Source organism: Thunnus thynnus, chromosome 11 (genome assembly GCF_963924715.1).
Source record: "Thunnus thynnus chromosome 11, fThuThy2.1, whole genome shotgun sequence".
Lineage (NCBI taxonomy): Eukaryota > Metazoa > Chordata > Actinopteri > Scombriformes > Scombridae > Thunnus > Thunnus thynnus.
Genome location: NC_089527.1, coordinates 1352671 through 1368721, shown reverse-complemented (window position 1 = coordinate 1368721; position 16051 = coordinate 1352671). Strand labels below are relative to the sequence as shown.

The 16051-nt window shown below is 39.3% G+C and overlaps 2 protein-coding genes across 6 annotated transcripts in view; one reads left to right on the top strand and one right to left on the bottom strand.

The window, feature by feature from the left end:
* Positions 1 to 16051, top strand: part of LOC137192205 (interferon-induced protein 44-like) — a 116130-nt gene that overhangs the window by 1544 nt on the left and 98535 nt on the right. The window contains exons 2-13 of one of the 5 annotated variants that reach the window (XM_067602727.1): positions 1348 to 1371; positions 2823 to 2975; positions 3604 to 3626; positions 4535 to 4592; positions 6793 to 6816; positions 6906 to 6939; positions 7406 to 7613; positions 9561 to 9713; positions 10225 to 10393; positions 11522 to 11622; positions 11702 to 11859; positions 14761 to 15653. The exons of 3 other annotated variants lie outside the window; for them this stretch is intronic. In XM_067602727.1, coding sequence (XP_067458828.1) covers positions 2903 to 2975; positions 3604 to 3626; positions 4535 to 4592; positions 6793 to 6816; positions 6906 to 6939; positions 7406 to 7613; positions 9561 to 9713; positions 10225 to 10393; positions 11522 to 11622; positions 11702 to 11859; positions 14761 to 14929 — 1170 coding nt within the window. In that variant the 5' untranslated portion in view covers positions 1348 to 1371; positions 2823 to 2902 and the 3' untranslated portion in view covers positions 14930 to 15653. Of the gene's footprint in view, positions 1 to 1347; positions 1372 to 2822; positions 2976 to 3603; positions 3627 to 4534; positions 4593 to 6792; positions 6817 to 6905; positions 6944 to 7405; positions 7614 to 9560; positions 9714 to 10224; positions 10394 to 11521; positions 11623 to 11701; positions 11860 to 14760; positions 15654 to 16051 lie in introns of those variants that run through there. One more of the 5 variants, XM_067602731.1, reaches the window with a different exon arrangement.
* LOC137192182 (titin homolog) overlaps positions 1 to 16051 on the bottom strand; it is a 196854-nt gene that overhangs the window by 133151 nt on the left and 47652 nt on the right. The gene's annotated exons all lie outside the window — the stretch shown is intronic.

Genomic DNA, 16051 nt, shown 5'->3' with positions numbered 1-16051 from the left:
GGATGTTATTGACGTGGGTCTGCTGTGGTGAAACTACAATATTCTGAAGATGGACTACAAAAAGCTCATCTTAGATACTTCACCACAGTCGTTCTTACTGTGTTGTTTCATGCAGGATATATAAACATGCACAACATGGTCAAAAATATCACTTCAAGTTGTCACATTGAAAATGTTCGTTCACACTCATCCTCCTGACTCCCAATTAGTGTATGAAAATAAATGTTAAATGTAAGTAAGACAGACAGAACATGTTGCACCTACAAATCTACTAGTGAACATATCACCATTCTTAAGTTTCAAACATGCTGAATTAGAAACATCATCTGACTAAAAACGTCTCATATCCCTTTTTCTTGGAAGACAGATTTGTGTGTTATGGTTAATATGCCGATTAAGAAGCTTAAGAACCAGCATACAACCCAAACACCTTGAAATGTTCACTTGATTGTGCTTTGAAGTTTATATATACATACATATATATGTGTGTGTGTGTGTGTGTGTGTGTAAAAGTAAATATGTAATCCTGGATGTTCAGATCTGAATTGTACATCTTGAATTTTAGCGTCTGAATTACATGAAGTGTATTTGAGCAACCAGAGTTTTTTTACTTGAATTTTTAAATCTGAATTGAGCTTATTGAAATAGAAGGACTTGAATACAACTTTTGAGTATTAACCACCAGAATTTTCTATCTGAACCCTAAAATAAATATATACTGGAAATAAAGTTTTTGAAATTGCACACCTTTTCAGTGATTATTGAGAACACATATAGTAGATTTAGAAAGATGGTTTTCAAAGTCAATATTTCAGTTCAGTAAATTCAGTGGTATTTAAATTTCAACATTTAGTATTCAGGACTGAATAAACTTGAAATGTTGGTAGTCAGTTGCTGATATAATTCAAATGATTCTGTCAAAGATTTGCTTCCATATGATTCAGTGAGCTGAATTTAGAGGCCACGTGCACATACCAAGTGTCACCTGCAGGTGGTGCTGCAGCACTGTGATAAATACCTCAGTGGACCTGAGTCTGACTCTGATGTGATGCTTCAGGATTTATTCTCATGTCAGCAGGACTGAATCAGTCCAGATGCAGATGAAACATTTTGTTATGAAAAGGATCAATTCAGAAGAGCTTTCAGCCTGATCAGTTTTTATAATATTCACATTTAATCAAACCATTCATCCTGGTTAATCTGGACTCAACAAATGAGTCGTATCACATTCATGAACGTTAGGTAAAAGTAAAACCTGTAACATTGTGAGTATTTATATTTTATGATGGTCGTGTTTGAGGATTTAATGAAACTATTTCTGCTTGATGTTTTTATGTTTTTGTCCAGAATCCAACAGGAAGGGTCAACAAGGTAAGAGACTTTCAGCAGAATGAATGAATGTACACTGCTCAAGAAAATGAAGGGAACACTTAAATCACACATCAGATCTTAATGAAGGAATTATTCAAGTTGAAAATCTTTACTGATGTACATTGTTTAAACTGTTGAGAACAAAATGACGTAACAAGTGGAAACCAAAATCATCAACCCACTGAGGGCTGGATTCAAAATCACACCGAAAATCAAAGTAAAAAATTGAAACAACAGCTGATCCAACTTGCATGAATTTTATCACGGCAGCTCATAATGTGAGTCAGTAGTGTGTTTGGCCCCCGTGTGCCTGTATGCACTCCCGACAACGTCTGGGCATGCTCCTGATGAGTCTGCGGATGGTGTCATGGGGGATCTCTTCCCAGACCTGGATCAGGGCATCAGTGAGCTCCTGGACAGTCTGTGGCGGTACTTGGCGGCATAGGATGCACCGATACATAACGTCCCATAGGTGTTCAGTTGGATTTAGGTCAGGGGAACAAGAGGGCCAGTCAATGGCATCGATGCCTTCATCATCCAGGAACTGCCTACACACTCTGGCCACATAAGGCCGGGCATTGTCCTGCACCAGGAGGAACCCAGTGCCCACCCCACCAGCGTAAGGTCTGACAGTTGCTCTGAGGATTTAATCCCGGTACCTAACAGCAGTCAGGGTACCGATGGCTATGACATGGAGGTCTGTGCGACCCTCCAAGGATATGTCTCCCCAGAACATCACTGACCCACCACCAAACCGGTCATGCTGGATGATGTTACAGGCAGCATAACGTTCATCATGGCGTCTCCAGACTCTTTCATGCCTGTCACATGTGCTCAGTGTGAACCTGCTCTCATCTGTGGAGAGAACGGGGCGCCAGTGGCGGACCTGCCAATTCTGGTATTCTCTGGCGAATGCCATCGAGCTACACGGTGCTGGGCTGTGAGCACAGGTCCCACTAGAGGATGTCGGGCCCTCATGCCACCCTCATGGAGTCTGTTTCTGACAGTTTGGTCAGAAACGTGCACACCAGTAGCCTGCTGGAGGTCATTTTGTAGGGCTCTAGCAGTGCTCCTCCTGTTCCTCCTCACATAAAGGAGAAGATACCGGTCCTGCTGCTGGGTTGATGCCCTTCTATGACCCTGTGAAGCTCTCCTCATGTAATAGCCGGTCTCCTGGTATCTCCTCTGTGCTCTTGAGACTGTGCTGGGAGACACAGCAAACCTTGTGACCACACATATGGATGTGACATTCTGGAGGAGCTGGACTACCTGTGCAACTTGGTTGGGCTGCAGGTACCGCCTGATGCTACCAGTAGTGACAAGGACACTAGCAGAACACAAGACTAGAGAAGAATTTGCCAGCTGTGAGCCACAACTCGCTGCTTTCAGGATCTCTCAAAGAAAATCTGTGGAACACATTTTACTAATCGCTTGTTTCTTTCACACCACAGCAGATAAACACAGACTGAACAATATACAAGAAAACCAAGAAGGGAGCAAGTCTGAGTCTGACGGACAAGATCAGTGGAAGATGAACTCCAAGATTGTTTTTGCTGTTGTTGGTGTTGTTGGACTTTTAGTTGCTCTTCGTTTCTGGCGTACAGGTACATTCAATGTTTTGTCTTGTCTTAAGCTTCATATTATCTTCAGCTTTAGATGTTACAGTGTGGTGTTGTTCAGAGAGAATATCTTCAGGGTCAGTGTGGAGAGCAGGAACATGTGGAGACGTCAGTGTTCAATTAAGACAGACTTGTTAAAACATCAACCTGTCCTTTAAATACAATTTGGAGACTTGAACTTTACTTAAATTTCTGTTTTTGCCTCTTGATACTTCTGATACATTATATTTATTTGACAGTTGTACTTATTTTCTGATCACCTTTAAATAAAATAACATAATTATAACACAATAAAAATATAAAACACACAACATTTCACAAAAAAGAGAAAAAAGTTCTTGAAAATGAATCAGATTAATTTTTTTCTTCTTTCCTCTCCCATTAATCATCTCACGACCCTTCAGATGTATCTGCTGACCCTTTGGAGTTTATTCACTGGACAAAACTAGCTAACTGTATATAAAATAGTTCAAACTTTTACTGCAATACTTAAAGTACATCAAGCTGACAATACTTATTTTACATTGTGGTACTGGTAGTTTTACTGCAGTAAATTATCTCAGTACTCCTTCAACTAGTGTCAACAACTCACCTCACCTCTTTCCTTCCACAGGTGATGCTGAAGATGGATCACAGGTGAGTGAACTCGCTTAAATGCTTCATTTTCATTAGTCCTGAACACTGAAATTACTCTCAGCCAATCAGAATGCAGTTTCATTGATAAAAATTACGACAGAGAGATGATGATTCAGGAGGTCTGTCTCTCTTTGGTTCAGTCCTGCAGCTCCACCTGCCCATTCAGCCTTTCTGTGGAAGTATTGTTAACTTTGTTAAACACTGAGGCAGCAGTGGACTGTTGCTGACTCTCTTAACATTAACAACAAAACTACAAAAAGCTGTGGCTGAAAGTAAACCAGCAGTGAGTTTAAATCCACAAAAATAGAAGCTTCTAAATGCTTCAAATAGTTAGTTTTTGTTCTCAGCGGAGTGGACAGGACCACAGCTCCCACAGCTCTCACAGAGTCCATTAACAACAGCAGGCAGAAAGCAGGAAGCTTGTCTGTGTTTAGTTAGCAGGAAAATGTTATCTTTGTTTTCATTCGAAATTCTAATCTGCTAATTAAAGTCCTCAGAGTCTGTGTGATGAACTCAGACCTACAGGACGTTATTACAGAAGGACTGAATGAAGAAAAGCCTCTAAAATTCATCTTACTGCTGTACTGTCCAGTTAATCTCACTCTGTAACCTTCTAACTTGTAGACAGAAAGTGAAAATGAGTTTTTGTTGAAACTTTGTATGTCGACTATTTATATATATGTATATGTATATATATATATATATATATATATATATATATATATATATATATATATATATATATATAATATATATATATACACACACACACACATATATACATATGCTTACGTCAGTAAGAGTCATATATATTTTTATGATCCATGAAAATAATGCTTACAATACATAACAGTGTGTGTGTGTGTGTGTGTGTGCATTTCTTCACTTCTTCTGGTTTTGTGTTTCAGAACCTGATGGAGAACTTACAGGAACTAAAAGATTTAATACCAGAAGAAAGTTTCATGCGTATGTACAATTATTTAAAATTATTGTTATATTAATGTTTGTTGTTTCAGCCGGCAGCTTCTCATGTTTAGCTGCACTAAGCGCCACTTTCAGCAGTTTAAAAGACAAACTCATCAGCTTTGCAGCAGGAATAAGAAGAAGCACTGCAGGTGTTCGGGGCAGCCTATAGGCCTATTTGGATCACTGGAAGAGTTTATTTTTAGCAGCAGCATACAGAGTACAGTGATGTACAAGATACAGCCAGTAATGAAACAAGTGTCCAGTGCTTTCTGACTATTTTAACTGTTTTATCTTGGCTTTGATTATCTTTGTTTTTATGGGTTTTTTTCTCTTGCTGTGTGTGTTGGAATGTGGTGACTATTGTAGTTTCCCCCTCAGGAGTTCGATAAAACCTACCTACCTATCTATCTATTTAGTGTCAAAAAACTCAGACTGCAAAAATACTCCAGCTATCCAGCTGTTTTCTCTGAGTCTCTTGAGTAGTAAAAGCCGGAAAACATCATCAGACTTGCACGCCACTACTAGAATGTATCCCTCCGCCACAGATCAGAGTGGAACAGAAACAAAAAGAGACAATTACTAAACTGAAACTGTAGGAAATACCGACTGATTCTATCTATCTGAGGCTGCTGAATCATCATATTATCGTCAGCTGGAGTTTAGAACGAGCTCTGTAGATTTTGTCCCTCATCTCTTACAGTGTCGTCTCATTCAGATAGAATATCTTCAGGGTCAGTGTGGAGAGTTTTCCCACATTTCCATGTACATATGTGCACATCAGTATTAAATCAAGACAGACTTGTGAAAACTCGAACCTTTCTACTCACATTTCTATTTTATTCTGCTTTATACTAGATTCTGCTGCACTATATTTATTTGGTGGAAAACACTTTTAGACAGAATTTTACATGAAATAACAAACTTATAAATTACACAACATTTGTAGGATTAAACCAGCGGTTCCCAAATTTGATAATAAATTAGCGTGTAGTTGTGTCTTAATTAATAAAATCAGTGTCATGTTGTCATTTTTCAGATGTCTCTGAGTTGCTGGTATTTCCATCAAAGAGACATTTCCCTTCTAAACTTCTCCCATTTTAAACTACATCAAGCTCATAATACTTATGTACTTTAACTGTACTAGTATTTTTCATGCAGGACTTTTACAGATGTCACTCATTTCAGTTGATGTGATCAATAAAACGGTTCTGTGCATTAAACTGGAATGACACAGGACAAAAGTATTGAACAAGAAGTAAGAAAAAGCACTGAACCAGGTGATTCCATTAATTAGTCCTTTCACCTGTACTAATTAGAATCAGCTGGGTTAGTGCATGTGACTATTAGCACTCTACTCTTTTAAAAAGGGTTAACATCATTAACGCATCATTTGCTACCAAGCTGTCACACATGAACCATCTCATGATGGGTAGAGGCAAAGATTGTTGAGCAACACAGGAATGGCAAAGGGTACACACTGATTTCTCAACTCCTAAATGCTCCCTTAAGCACCACTGGGGCTTTTAACCACAAATAGAAGCAGCATCACTCCACTGTCAACCAGCCACGCACAGAAGCTCCTCGCTAGACTGCAGACTGGGCAGTCAGAAAATTAGTCAGAGTAGCCCAAGTTCCAAGGAGCTCCAGAACGATCTGGAAGAAGCAGGTACAACTGTCACAGAGAAAACAATAGGCGATGCTCTCCACCACCACGGTCTCCGTGCATGATCACCCTGTAAGACTTCACCATTACTGAAGAAAAGACATGTTGAAGCTTGTTTGAAGTTTGCTACACAACATTTGGATCAACCTGTAGATTACTGGAAGAATGTCGTGTGGTCAGACGAGACAAAAATTAAAACTTTTGGCAATAACACTACGCGCCATGTTTGGAGGAGAAACGGCTCTGCATATGACCCTAAAAACACCTACAGTGAAGTTCAGAGGTGGACGCGTTATGGTATGGGGCTGTTTTTCTTCTGAATTTGGTTGGTGTAGGACTTACAGTTTCTGAGCCTCAGACACTTAACAGAGAAAAATAATAAATGGAACAAAAACAATAGGATTCTACCACTGAACCTTCAAATCATTATAATTTGCAGGATTTTTATTTATTCCATGTTAGATTAACATCTTGTTTCATGTCACACATGAAGTCTTGTATTACATGTTCATGTTTCCTAAATGTTTGTCTTTGTAGAATCTGAGCCGCCGCCTTCTCCCAGTAAGACATTAAAATCTGTTTCTGAATTCTGATCTTTATTGACACAGAACGACACATGATGTTAATGAAAATGTTTGTTTTCTCTTCAGCTCTCAGTGAACCATGGAGACAAATATCTTGGGGGTGAGTTTATGTCTCTGCTGTTTAACATAAAGGATGGAGTGTGACCGACATGTTTGTAGTTTTGTAGGGAAAAGATCCAACATGAAACCATAAATCACATTAAAAGTTGTGTTTTAACAAACATTTTAATCAGAAAACTGAAAGAAGCAAAACTCAACATCTGTTTGAGTTTTATAAAAGTGAAACATGCTGTAAATCTTTCAGCAGCTGATCCTGCAAGTAGCAAACACACCTGTTTTCTTCAGGAAATGCACATTATCATTATTATTATTATTATTATTACACAATAGTTGATGTATTGAATTATTTTTACTTTCTCTAATAATGTGTCCAATAAGTTTTTTCCTCTAGATTCACACTATTTGCACAACCTATTGTGTAAATATGTCTGTATTTGTTTGTTTGTTGATGGAATCAAAATATGTTTATATTTTTATCTGAAATCAAATGTAATTTTTTTTTACAGAGACAACGAGAGAGAGACAGATCTGCAGTATGTGCAGAATTACACGCTTGCAAAGGGGAAAGTCAAACATCTCCGAGTTCTGCTGTACGGGCCGGTCGGATCCGGAAAGTCCAGCTTCATCAACTCTGTCAGCAACGTCCTGCGACACAGAATGAGCATTCCTGCTGCAGTCAGTTCTACCACCTCTGACAAGAGTTTCACCACAAAAGTAAGAACACTTGATCTGTGTCAAAAATTTATTTTATTTTATTTAATTTTTATTACTATAAACATTTAACAACACTTTGATGAAACTTTAAAGCAACAGAGATAAATCTTAATAAATCTTAATGAATTCAATATAATTATTTTGTTCCCTTGATTTAGTCATATTCCCACGCAGGAGAATTAAAGTGTCATAGCAGCAAAATGAAGTACAGCAACATGTTCAGAGTATTAATAAGTAAACTTTAAAACTAGAATACTATATACTACATGAATGTTTACTAAACACAGTATGAGGCACAAAAGTAAATGTACACATAAAGAGACAGTAACCAAAAAGCAGCTTAAGACACAGAAATATCAAATATTAAATTAAATAGAGAAACTGCAGTGAATGCAGTGGAAGGCACAATGGAGCCTTTTCACAGCAGACAGCTGGACATGTCAAAGCAGGAAAAGCACAGCTGTAAATAATAACAATAACCATGGTTCTGTTCCATTAAGTGTCCCAGTAAGCAACGTGTCAGTGACTGAGCATGCTCAGTACCAGAGCTGGAGCCGGCTCACCCTGAAAAACCCCTGAGTGGTGAAAAGGCTGCTCTTTCTCCTCCTGCCCTGCAGGTGTCGCTGTTGAAGCATTTTAATCAGAATTTCAATAATAGATTTTTTCCAAAGAAGAGAAAAATAGAGGAGGAGCAACCTCCTCTGCCTCTATGGACCAGCCTCCTCTGGTTTGGTTAGTTTGTAGTTCTCAGAGCAGAAGATCCAAAGGAGCAACCCTGTCTGCTAGAAATGACCTTCATATATGACTGAACTGTTTTCCAGTGACGTCTCTGCCTGGATGATGTTCACGGTAAGGTTTAGTGGAATGAATGAAGCTACATTTCTGTATGTCTCTGCAGTGGGAGGGACTCGGGTTCACATCCTGAGTCCTGTGTGTGTTCAGGTTTGGTTCAGGTTAGTGAAAGATGCTGCTGTGGCTTAAATGTTCATAAACATGTCGAGCTTCAAGTCACTGCAGACTTTTTTCTGTATTAAACAGAGACCAGAATCTTTCTCGGACCTGAACCAAGTGCTGCCAGAGTCTGAACAAAGCCACAAACACTTTCACACTGCTGTAGTTTCTATCAGCTGATATTTTACTGCAACATCAGAGATTTTGGTGTTAAAAACAAAAACCAGGCATGTTGTCTCTGAACATTTCACTCATACTTTCAGTATCAACATTTTTGCAACTTAAATACTTTAATTAACAACATTTTCTTGTTATGTTGACAGAAAACATGATTAAGCTGCGATATTTTTGTAACAAAATATATTTGCTGTTGCAGTTTTATATAAATGTAATTTCTAGGAGACAGAGTTGATAGGACGGTTTATGCAGGTGGTTTCACAGTTTGGAAACACTGTTGTTGGCTCTTTCAGTTTGTTTGATGGACGACTCTAAATACTACACTACCCATGAGCCTTAGCAGCTATCAGAGGTGTATGAATGCTTTGTCGTTGCAGTTGGGAACAAACCTCATTACTTTACTCACAATTCATCCCAAACTGATCCAGAATCTGATTTAAACAATTGAGAGGTGAATTCATAAAAGGATTGTGCGGCTTTTGCAGACACTAGTGGTGGTAACTGAAGCGTTGTGTGTGTGTGTGTACTGATGCTCTGTGGGTTCCTGGACACATTCAGTGACACCTGAACATTATTGTAAGATTCAGACATTAATCTTACATGTTTCAGACCTGCCTTAGTCACATTTACAATTCACGGTGCTGTCAGCGGCCGAAATCCATTCTTTGTGAATTCGCCCCTGAGAGTTGAATCTTTAGCTGCAGCTCACTGCTGCAAACAAAAAACACTAAAAAACAAAAAAGTTCCCTCATTCACAGAGATGTATTCAGGGTTTTTATACAAAGTCGGTAGATGCATGTTTCTCTGTTTGTGTTTCAGTATGAAACTCATGAAATCAGAAGAGGAACCTCAGACAGCTTCTACCCGATCGTCTTCAATGACATCATGGGTCTGGAGGAGGGGACGGGACATGGCGTCCAAGCTGAAGACATCAAACTGGCCATGATGGGACGTGTGAAGGAGGGTTACAAGGTACAACTGTCACATTAATCAATAAAAACCATCTACTGTTGTGATCAGGAGCCTGTACCACGAAGTGACATCAGTGTGTTAGCAGCTCTCTTTGGACTTAACTCAGGTTTTCTGGTCTCATGAAGCTGGTTCACTTTTAATGGGGATAAATCACCATGGTAACCTATGCAGAACAACCACTGACCAATCAGATCACTGGAAAAATCATCATTCTTACAGGATCCTGAGTTTACAATAATATGACAAGTAAAAAAGAGCAAAATATATTTTTATGGTTCAGGAGAATCATTTTATTGTTCCAGACTTTCTGTTTCCAGTCTGAGTTTAAAGCAGAGCTTCTAACAGAAGGAGGGAAAGTTAACGACACTAAACACAATGATGATCAGCTGCATTTTAATTGTGCAAAGTTTTCTTCCGTTCCTAAAGGGATAGTGGACAGTTTCCAATGTTTCTTTAATGTTCAGTCCTTCATATAATGTGTCATTCACTCGGGTTCTACATTGTTTTCCAGTTCAACGCAGGATCTGCACTGTCAGAGCACGATCCAGGATACAACCAGTCCCCCTCTCCAGACGATCAAGTCCACGTTCTGGTTTGCGTCCTCTCTGCTAACACAGCAGAGATTAAAGAGCCGGTTTTACAGAAGATGAGGGGCGTCAGAGAGGCAGCCGGTGACCTGGGTGAGAACAGAGTTTACTGAAAGTGTGTGTCCACTGATCCTGTTTTATTCAGGTTAACTTGATCTGAACTCCTGGTCTTTAACATTAAACCATGAGGTCCAGAGTCCATAAGACACTTTGTCTTGAGATAGTTTTTGCCGGCCTGAATTTTAAACCTATACTGTTGTTTTTCTTGTGAGGACAGGCTGTTTTTTTGCCTGAAGTCATGTAACAAAGTAGAAAATGGAAACTTTCTTGACCTAAAACTTAGGTAGGCACGATATTGATTGATATTGATTTTTTGCCGATATCTGATATGCTGATATTTCCAACTCATTGTGGCCGATACTCGATACCGATATTTGCACATATTTTTTTCCAGCTGGCTGAGGAGACTATTATGTATGGAAGTATAGATTGTACTAAGTATGATCAAGAAAGACAAAACATGAAGGAAGAACTGAGGAAGACTGGATTCAGGAGCTCAGCGTTAAAACTTTAATGAACCTGCCAAGTGGGAGCAGCAGAGTTTTCTTAAAGTTTATTAGACAGACAGGATTATTGTGTAGGATTTAATCTCTGGTCCACACTCCGGAGCAGAAGGTGCACATACACTGGTTGCCAACTGCCGTTATAAACCCAAAAGAAGAAGATGAAGTTTTTTATTTTTCAAATAGAGTGGTACATCCTGTCAGCCGAGGGATTTCTTATCTGTACAGCCGAACACCGCAGCACCTCGATGGACTGTTTCACCCTGGCGGTCCCGGTGTTTCCTCCGCAGGCTGCACTTCACTCAGTCAGACCCGCTGCCTCCCATTTTAACCCGAATAACTAATTGGGGCTCGGTGGTCCAGTTGGATCTACATGGAGAGCCGGGGCTAACGTTAGCTGGGAGGCTAGCGGAGCATTAGCTGCAGCATGACCGGAGGGAAGCACAGCCAGCTAGCCTCCCTGAATTTGTGCTGAAAAAAAGGAGACCATGTATGTGGAGGTGTAAAAGGTAAAAAAGACAAACATGAATGCAGAAATAGTAAAAATGAAGCTAAATGAAGCTGGACTGCAGAGGGTTAAAAACGAGGGTTTCAGTTAGCCTGATCATGTTAGCTTTGAGTCGGGTTTAAAGAGCTGAGTGTGTTTTTGTATCTGCAGGGATTCCTCAGATGATGATGATCACAAAGATCGACGAGGCCTGTGATGAAATTGAAAAGGATCTGAGGAACGTTTATAAGAGCATGCACCTGAGGAAAAAGGTGAGTTTATACAGAAATGTAACCTGTAGCTTTGCAGTCAAAAACTTCACATTATTAATGTTGTTTCTTTAACATGTAGATGAAAGATTTCAGCTCAGCAGTCGGCATCCCAATGAACTGCATCTTTCCTGTGAAGAACTACAATGAAGAAATCAACATCAACGATGATGTGGACACTCTGATCCTCAGCGCTCTGAGACGCATGATCGACTTTGGAGACGACTTCATCGACAAAATGTAAAATTATAAACAGAAATGAGCAATAACACTTTTGGCCCTATTTTAACGATCTAAACACATGGTCTAAAGCGCATGGTGCAAGTGTATTTGGGACATATATAAATTCCACTTTTGCTAGTTTAACAGCGGAAAAAATTATCGCAGCACCAGGCGCACGGTTCAAAAGGGTTGTCCATAGTCTCCTAATTAATCATGGGTGTGTTTTGAGCGTAACATGCAATAAACCAATCAGAGTGTCATCTCCCATTCCCTTTTAGAGCCAGGTGCACTTGTACCTCGGCGGATTGCTGTTAAAATGGTGCATTTGCCAAGTAGTAAGAAGGAGCGCTTCTCTGCAGGGGAAACAAAAATGCTTGTGCGCGAAGTGAAAGCGCACGATCCATAACAAGCACACTGGCGCCTGCTGCTCCTGAACCCTCCTGTGGCCCCAAACCACCAGTTTAAGATCCTGTTCATTCACTTGTTGCAAATTTCTTTTTGTTTGTTTCTCTGTTTAGCGTCTTCAGGCTAGGCTAACCCATTGTTGCTAACTTTGAAGCTAACCCCCTTTACTTTTCCAGCATTTGGGGAAACAACAGACGTGACTTTTTAGCATTTATTAACTGACACACTGTAGTCTGTGCTGTACATTTACTGCCAGACTGACAACTTACTACTAACCTTTTCCTCTGCTCCGCTCGCATCCACCGTCACTTCTCTGCCCCTCGCTCCTTCCCGCTCGCTACGCCAACATACTCCTTAACGGAGTTGCGCGACCAGTGGTTTCCCAGGCAACGACACAGAGGTTGACTCACGTACCGGAACAGCACTGCACAGAGACTCCCAAACGCTGTCGATTTCAAATCAAAATCAAATATTAAATTTTTTTCTTTTGGCCTGGCGGGGGTTCTCGTTGTGTCATTATGGTGAAACACAGATTCAGTAAACGTTCAGTAAACGTTGAGTACAGTTAGACCCAGCAGGCTCCATCAGGTTGGGCGAGTTCAAAGTCGTTTTCACAGGTAATTTGTTAGTCTGTCCCTCCCGCTGCAGGAAATAATGGATTACTCCCGGAAAGCTGTTGATGAAGCACTTTTCGCATTATGAAAGTAACACAGAGATTATTCGACCAATGAGAATTTAGTCGGACGAGAGCATATCGACCAACTAATTGACCAGTCGAGCAGCAGACTACAGCCCTAGTTAAATCATTGTTTTCACCTCATTTATTTCCTCATGTCATCATGTATTGATGCAGCAGGAAATTCGATCCGTGTCTGATCTGTTGTTGATAACTGTTTGCTGGGTCTTGACAGACACCCTCAACCTGATGGGTCTGTTTAAATAATTGTCAAATAATAAGACAGTTTCATTACTGTGATTAGCTAATTCTGATAAATATTACGCCTAACCATTATGACATGTATTTTTAAAAATATGTTGATTAACACAATAATAATCTTTAACATTGTAATCCTTTTATTTGAAATCTTTTGCATGTTTGTGCGCTGCTGTGCGTCCGTGTGTGTGTAACAAGCAGATTGTACGCGTGTTGTGCACCTGCCTATGTAGGCGCATATTAGTATCTTGATGATGCGCCCTTAAATAACAGTGAAGCACTGCGCCACTGACCAGTTTTTGGTTGGTCAATCACTTTCTGCTGCCTCAAGATAGCAATGCGCCAACAATGTGCCTAACCACACCTCATTTTAAGAACAACACGCAACTGCAGCGTTTCCCCTGCATTCATTCATTCGCAACGCTGCTGCAAAATTATGAGCGCCGCTTCTAAAATTTCAGACGATCATTAATATCAACAGGCTACTAATGATTTTCATTCGCACACTGTGCGAAAACAATACCCCCCCCCCCTCCCAAAGCAGTCAGTATTGAGGAGAAACACTGAACTACATTTAAACAACTGCATTGGTCTTAAACTAGCAAAGACACTTGGGTCGCTCTTGGCCCTGCTGTAAGATAGGACCCTTTATTTATTTATTTATTTTTTTTTTTCTGTATTTTAAGGAGTGAGGGAGTCTGTTACTGTCTCTGTGTGGACACCAGGAGTCAACTGTCTTATGCCACGTATAGAAACAGAGGCTGTGTCTGAATTTTCTTGAAGTCAGCTGAAAGGAAAACAACAGTTTATTATAACTTTAATCATTGATTCAAACAGATCAACAACTCACCAAAGTCAAACATTAGCAACAAGCACATTCATTCTATGTTCTTTAACCAGCTAACATGTGATCACACAGAAACAATAAAGTTTAATGTACTCTCTACTTGTATGAAATGCACAGGTGCTAGAACTTCTAAACTAATGCATGAAACAAAGTGAAAAGTCTGCACATCATGACTTATGCTGAAAATATTATCTAATATATGGATGTTTGGGGCTGAGCAGCGTGCTTAATGTCAGACGTAATACAAAAGCAGGAGCCTGGTTAGTCAACAAGATTCATCTGGCATAACGATCAATGGGACCAGCCCTTAATCAATAATATATGAACGGTTTCAGGAAAGAGGTTACAAAGATGTAACCTTTCAGAGAGCTTGTGTCACCGAGTTATTGTCTCAAAACAAAAGGCCTTTATTCAACTGCATCACTTTTGTTTGTGCTGATGTTTTGTTTGTGATGGAGCATGTGGAGTAAAGACAGTTTAAAAGGTGATAAACAAAGACAAACATGAATGCAGAGAAAGTAAAAATGACGCTAAATGAAGCTGGACTGCAGAGGGTTAAAACCAGTTTTCAGTTAGCCTGATCATGTTAGCTTTGAGTGGAGTTCAAAGCTGAAGTCTTGTTTGTCTCTCCTCTCTAGAGCAGCCCCACCATGTTTAGTTGTTTGTGTTTGTTTGAAAGAAACAGCCTGAAAAACATTAGCTCAAAGTGCTGACTGTGTTTCTGTATTTGCAGGTATTCCTCAGATCACCAGTACCACGAGGAGCGGTGGTGGAATTTGATATGGGATTGGATATTACAGCTCAACAGTCTTTATAACTTGACTACAGGACTACAGCAGTTTGGTATCTGGATGACTCTGCTTTTGGGGTTCGGTATCTTGATCATGATGAGATCTCATTGATGACATTTCAGGTGTTTCACTTTCCGTTAGATAAAGGGGTTCAGTTCATCTGGATAAATGCTGGTTTGTTTACAACCTGTCTGATCTTGTTTCTCTGTTGGACCTTTTTTAACAATGTTTGCTGCATTCCCAGAACTCAGGAATGAACTTGGTGAGTGCAGCATTGTTATCACCTCTGGACTGAGATAAGGAATCCAAACTGTAGTTTTCCTTTAAGCCATGTTAGCGGTTAGCTTGTTGCTATGGTAACCTGTACTTTAACATGGCAGTGCTTAAACTGTTGATCAGAGCTACATTTGAAATGTCCACATATGATTTTAACAGACACCTTCCAGCCAATCAGAGAGCAGGAATTCCTGTGGTCACGGTATAAATATGAAGACGTAGCTGTGAAGTATCACTTTAAACAAACGTTTTAGGTCTTTCTCTTTTATTTTTATTAAAAAAAAATCAAAAAATCATTTTATTTCACAAGCAATACACTGATATAATTACAATATTAATGTGTGTTTAATGTCTGTAAACCTATGAAACTGAACTCGCTCCATGGACTCAGTAACACACTGGACATATATAGCACAGCTAAGCATACACTGTTAACCTTGTTGATGTACATGTACTGATTTTGGTTTAGTGTTGTCCACTGAGTTTTATTGATGTGATGCATTTCAACTGGGTTACCCAAATACAAATGAAGACTGAATAAACTTTAGGTAACTAATGACTATTTTCCACAAAGCTGATTTTTTTTTTTTTTTTTTTTTTTGATTAAAAGTTTGGTGATACAGTATCATCAGACGCCTTGTTTGTCCTACCAACACACCAAAACCCCAAATATTCAATTTACTTATTAGACAATGAAAAGCAAAAAACATCTCACATTTTGGAAGCTAAAAACATAAAATAACGGAAATGTACTTAGATTATTAATCAATTATCAAAATAGTGGCTGATTATTTTTTTTTTCCATTGACTAATTGTAATACATCAGATCTAAACATTTTTGGAGGTCATTTCAAGAATGATCAAGAATTATTTGAATGCATTGTTTGGTTTACTTGGGTACAAGATGATTTATGAATTGGAATAAAAGCAAAAATTATACTCAACATTATAGCTGCC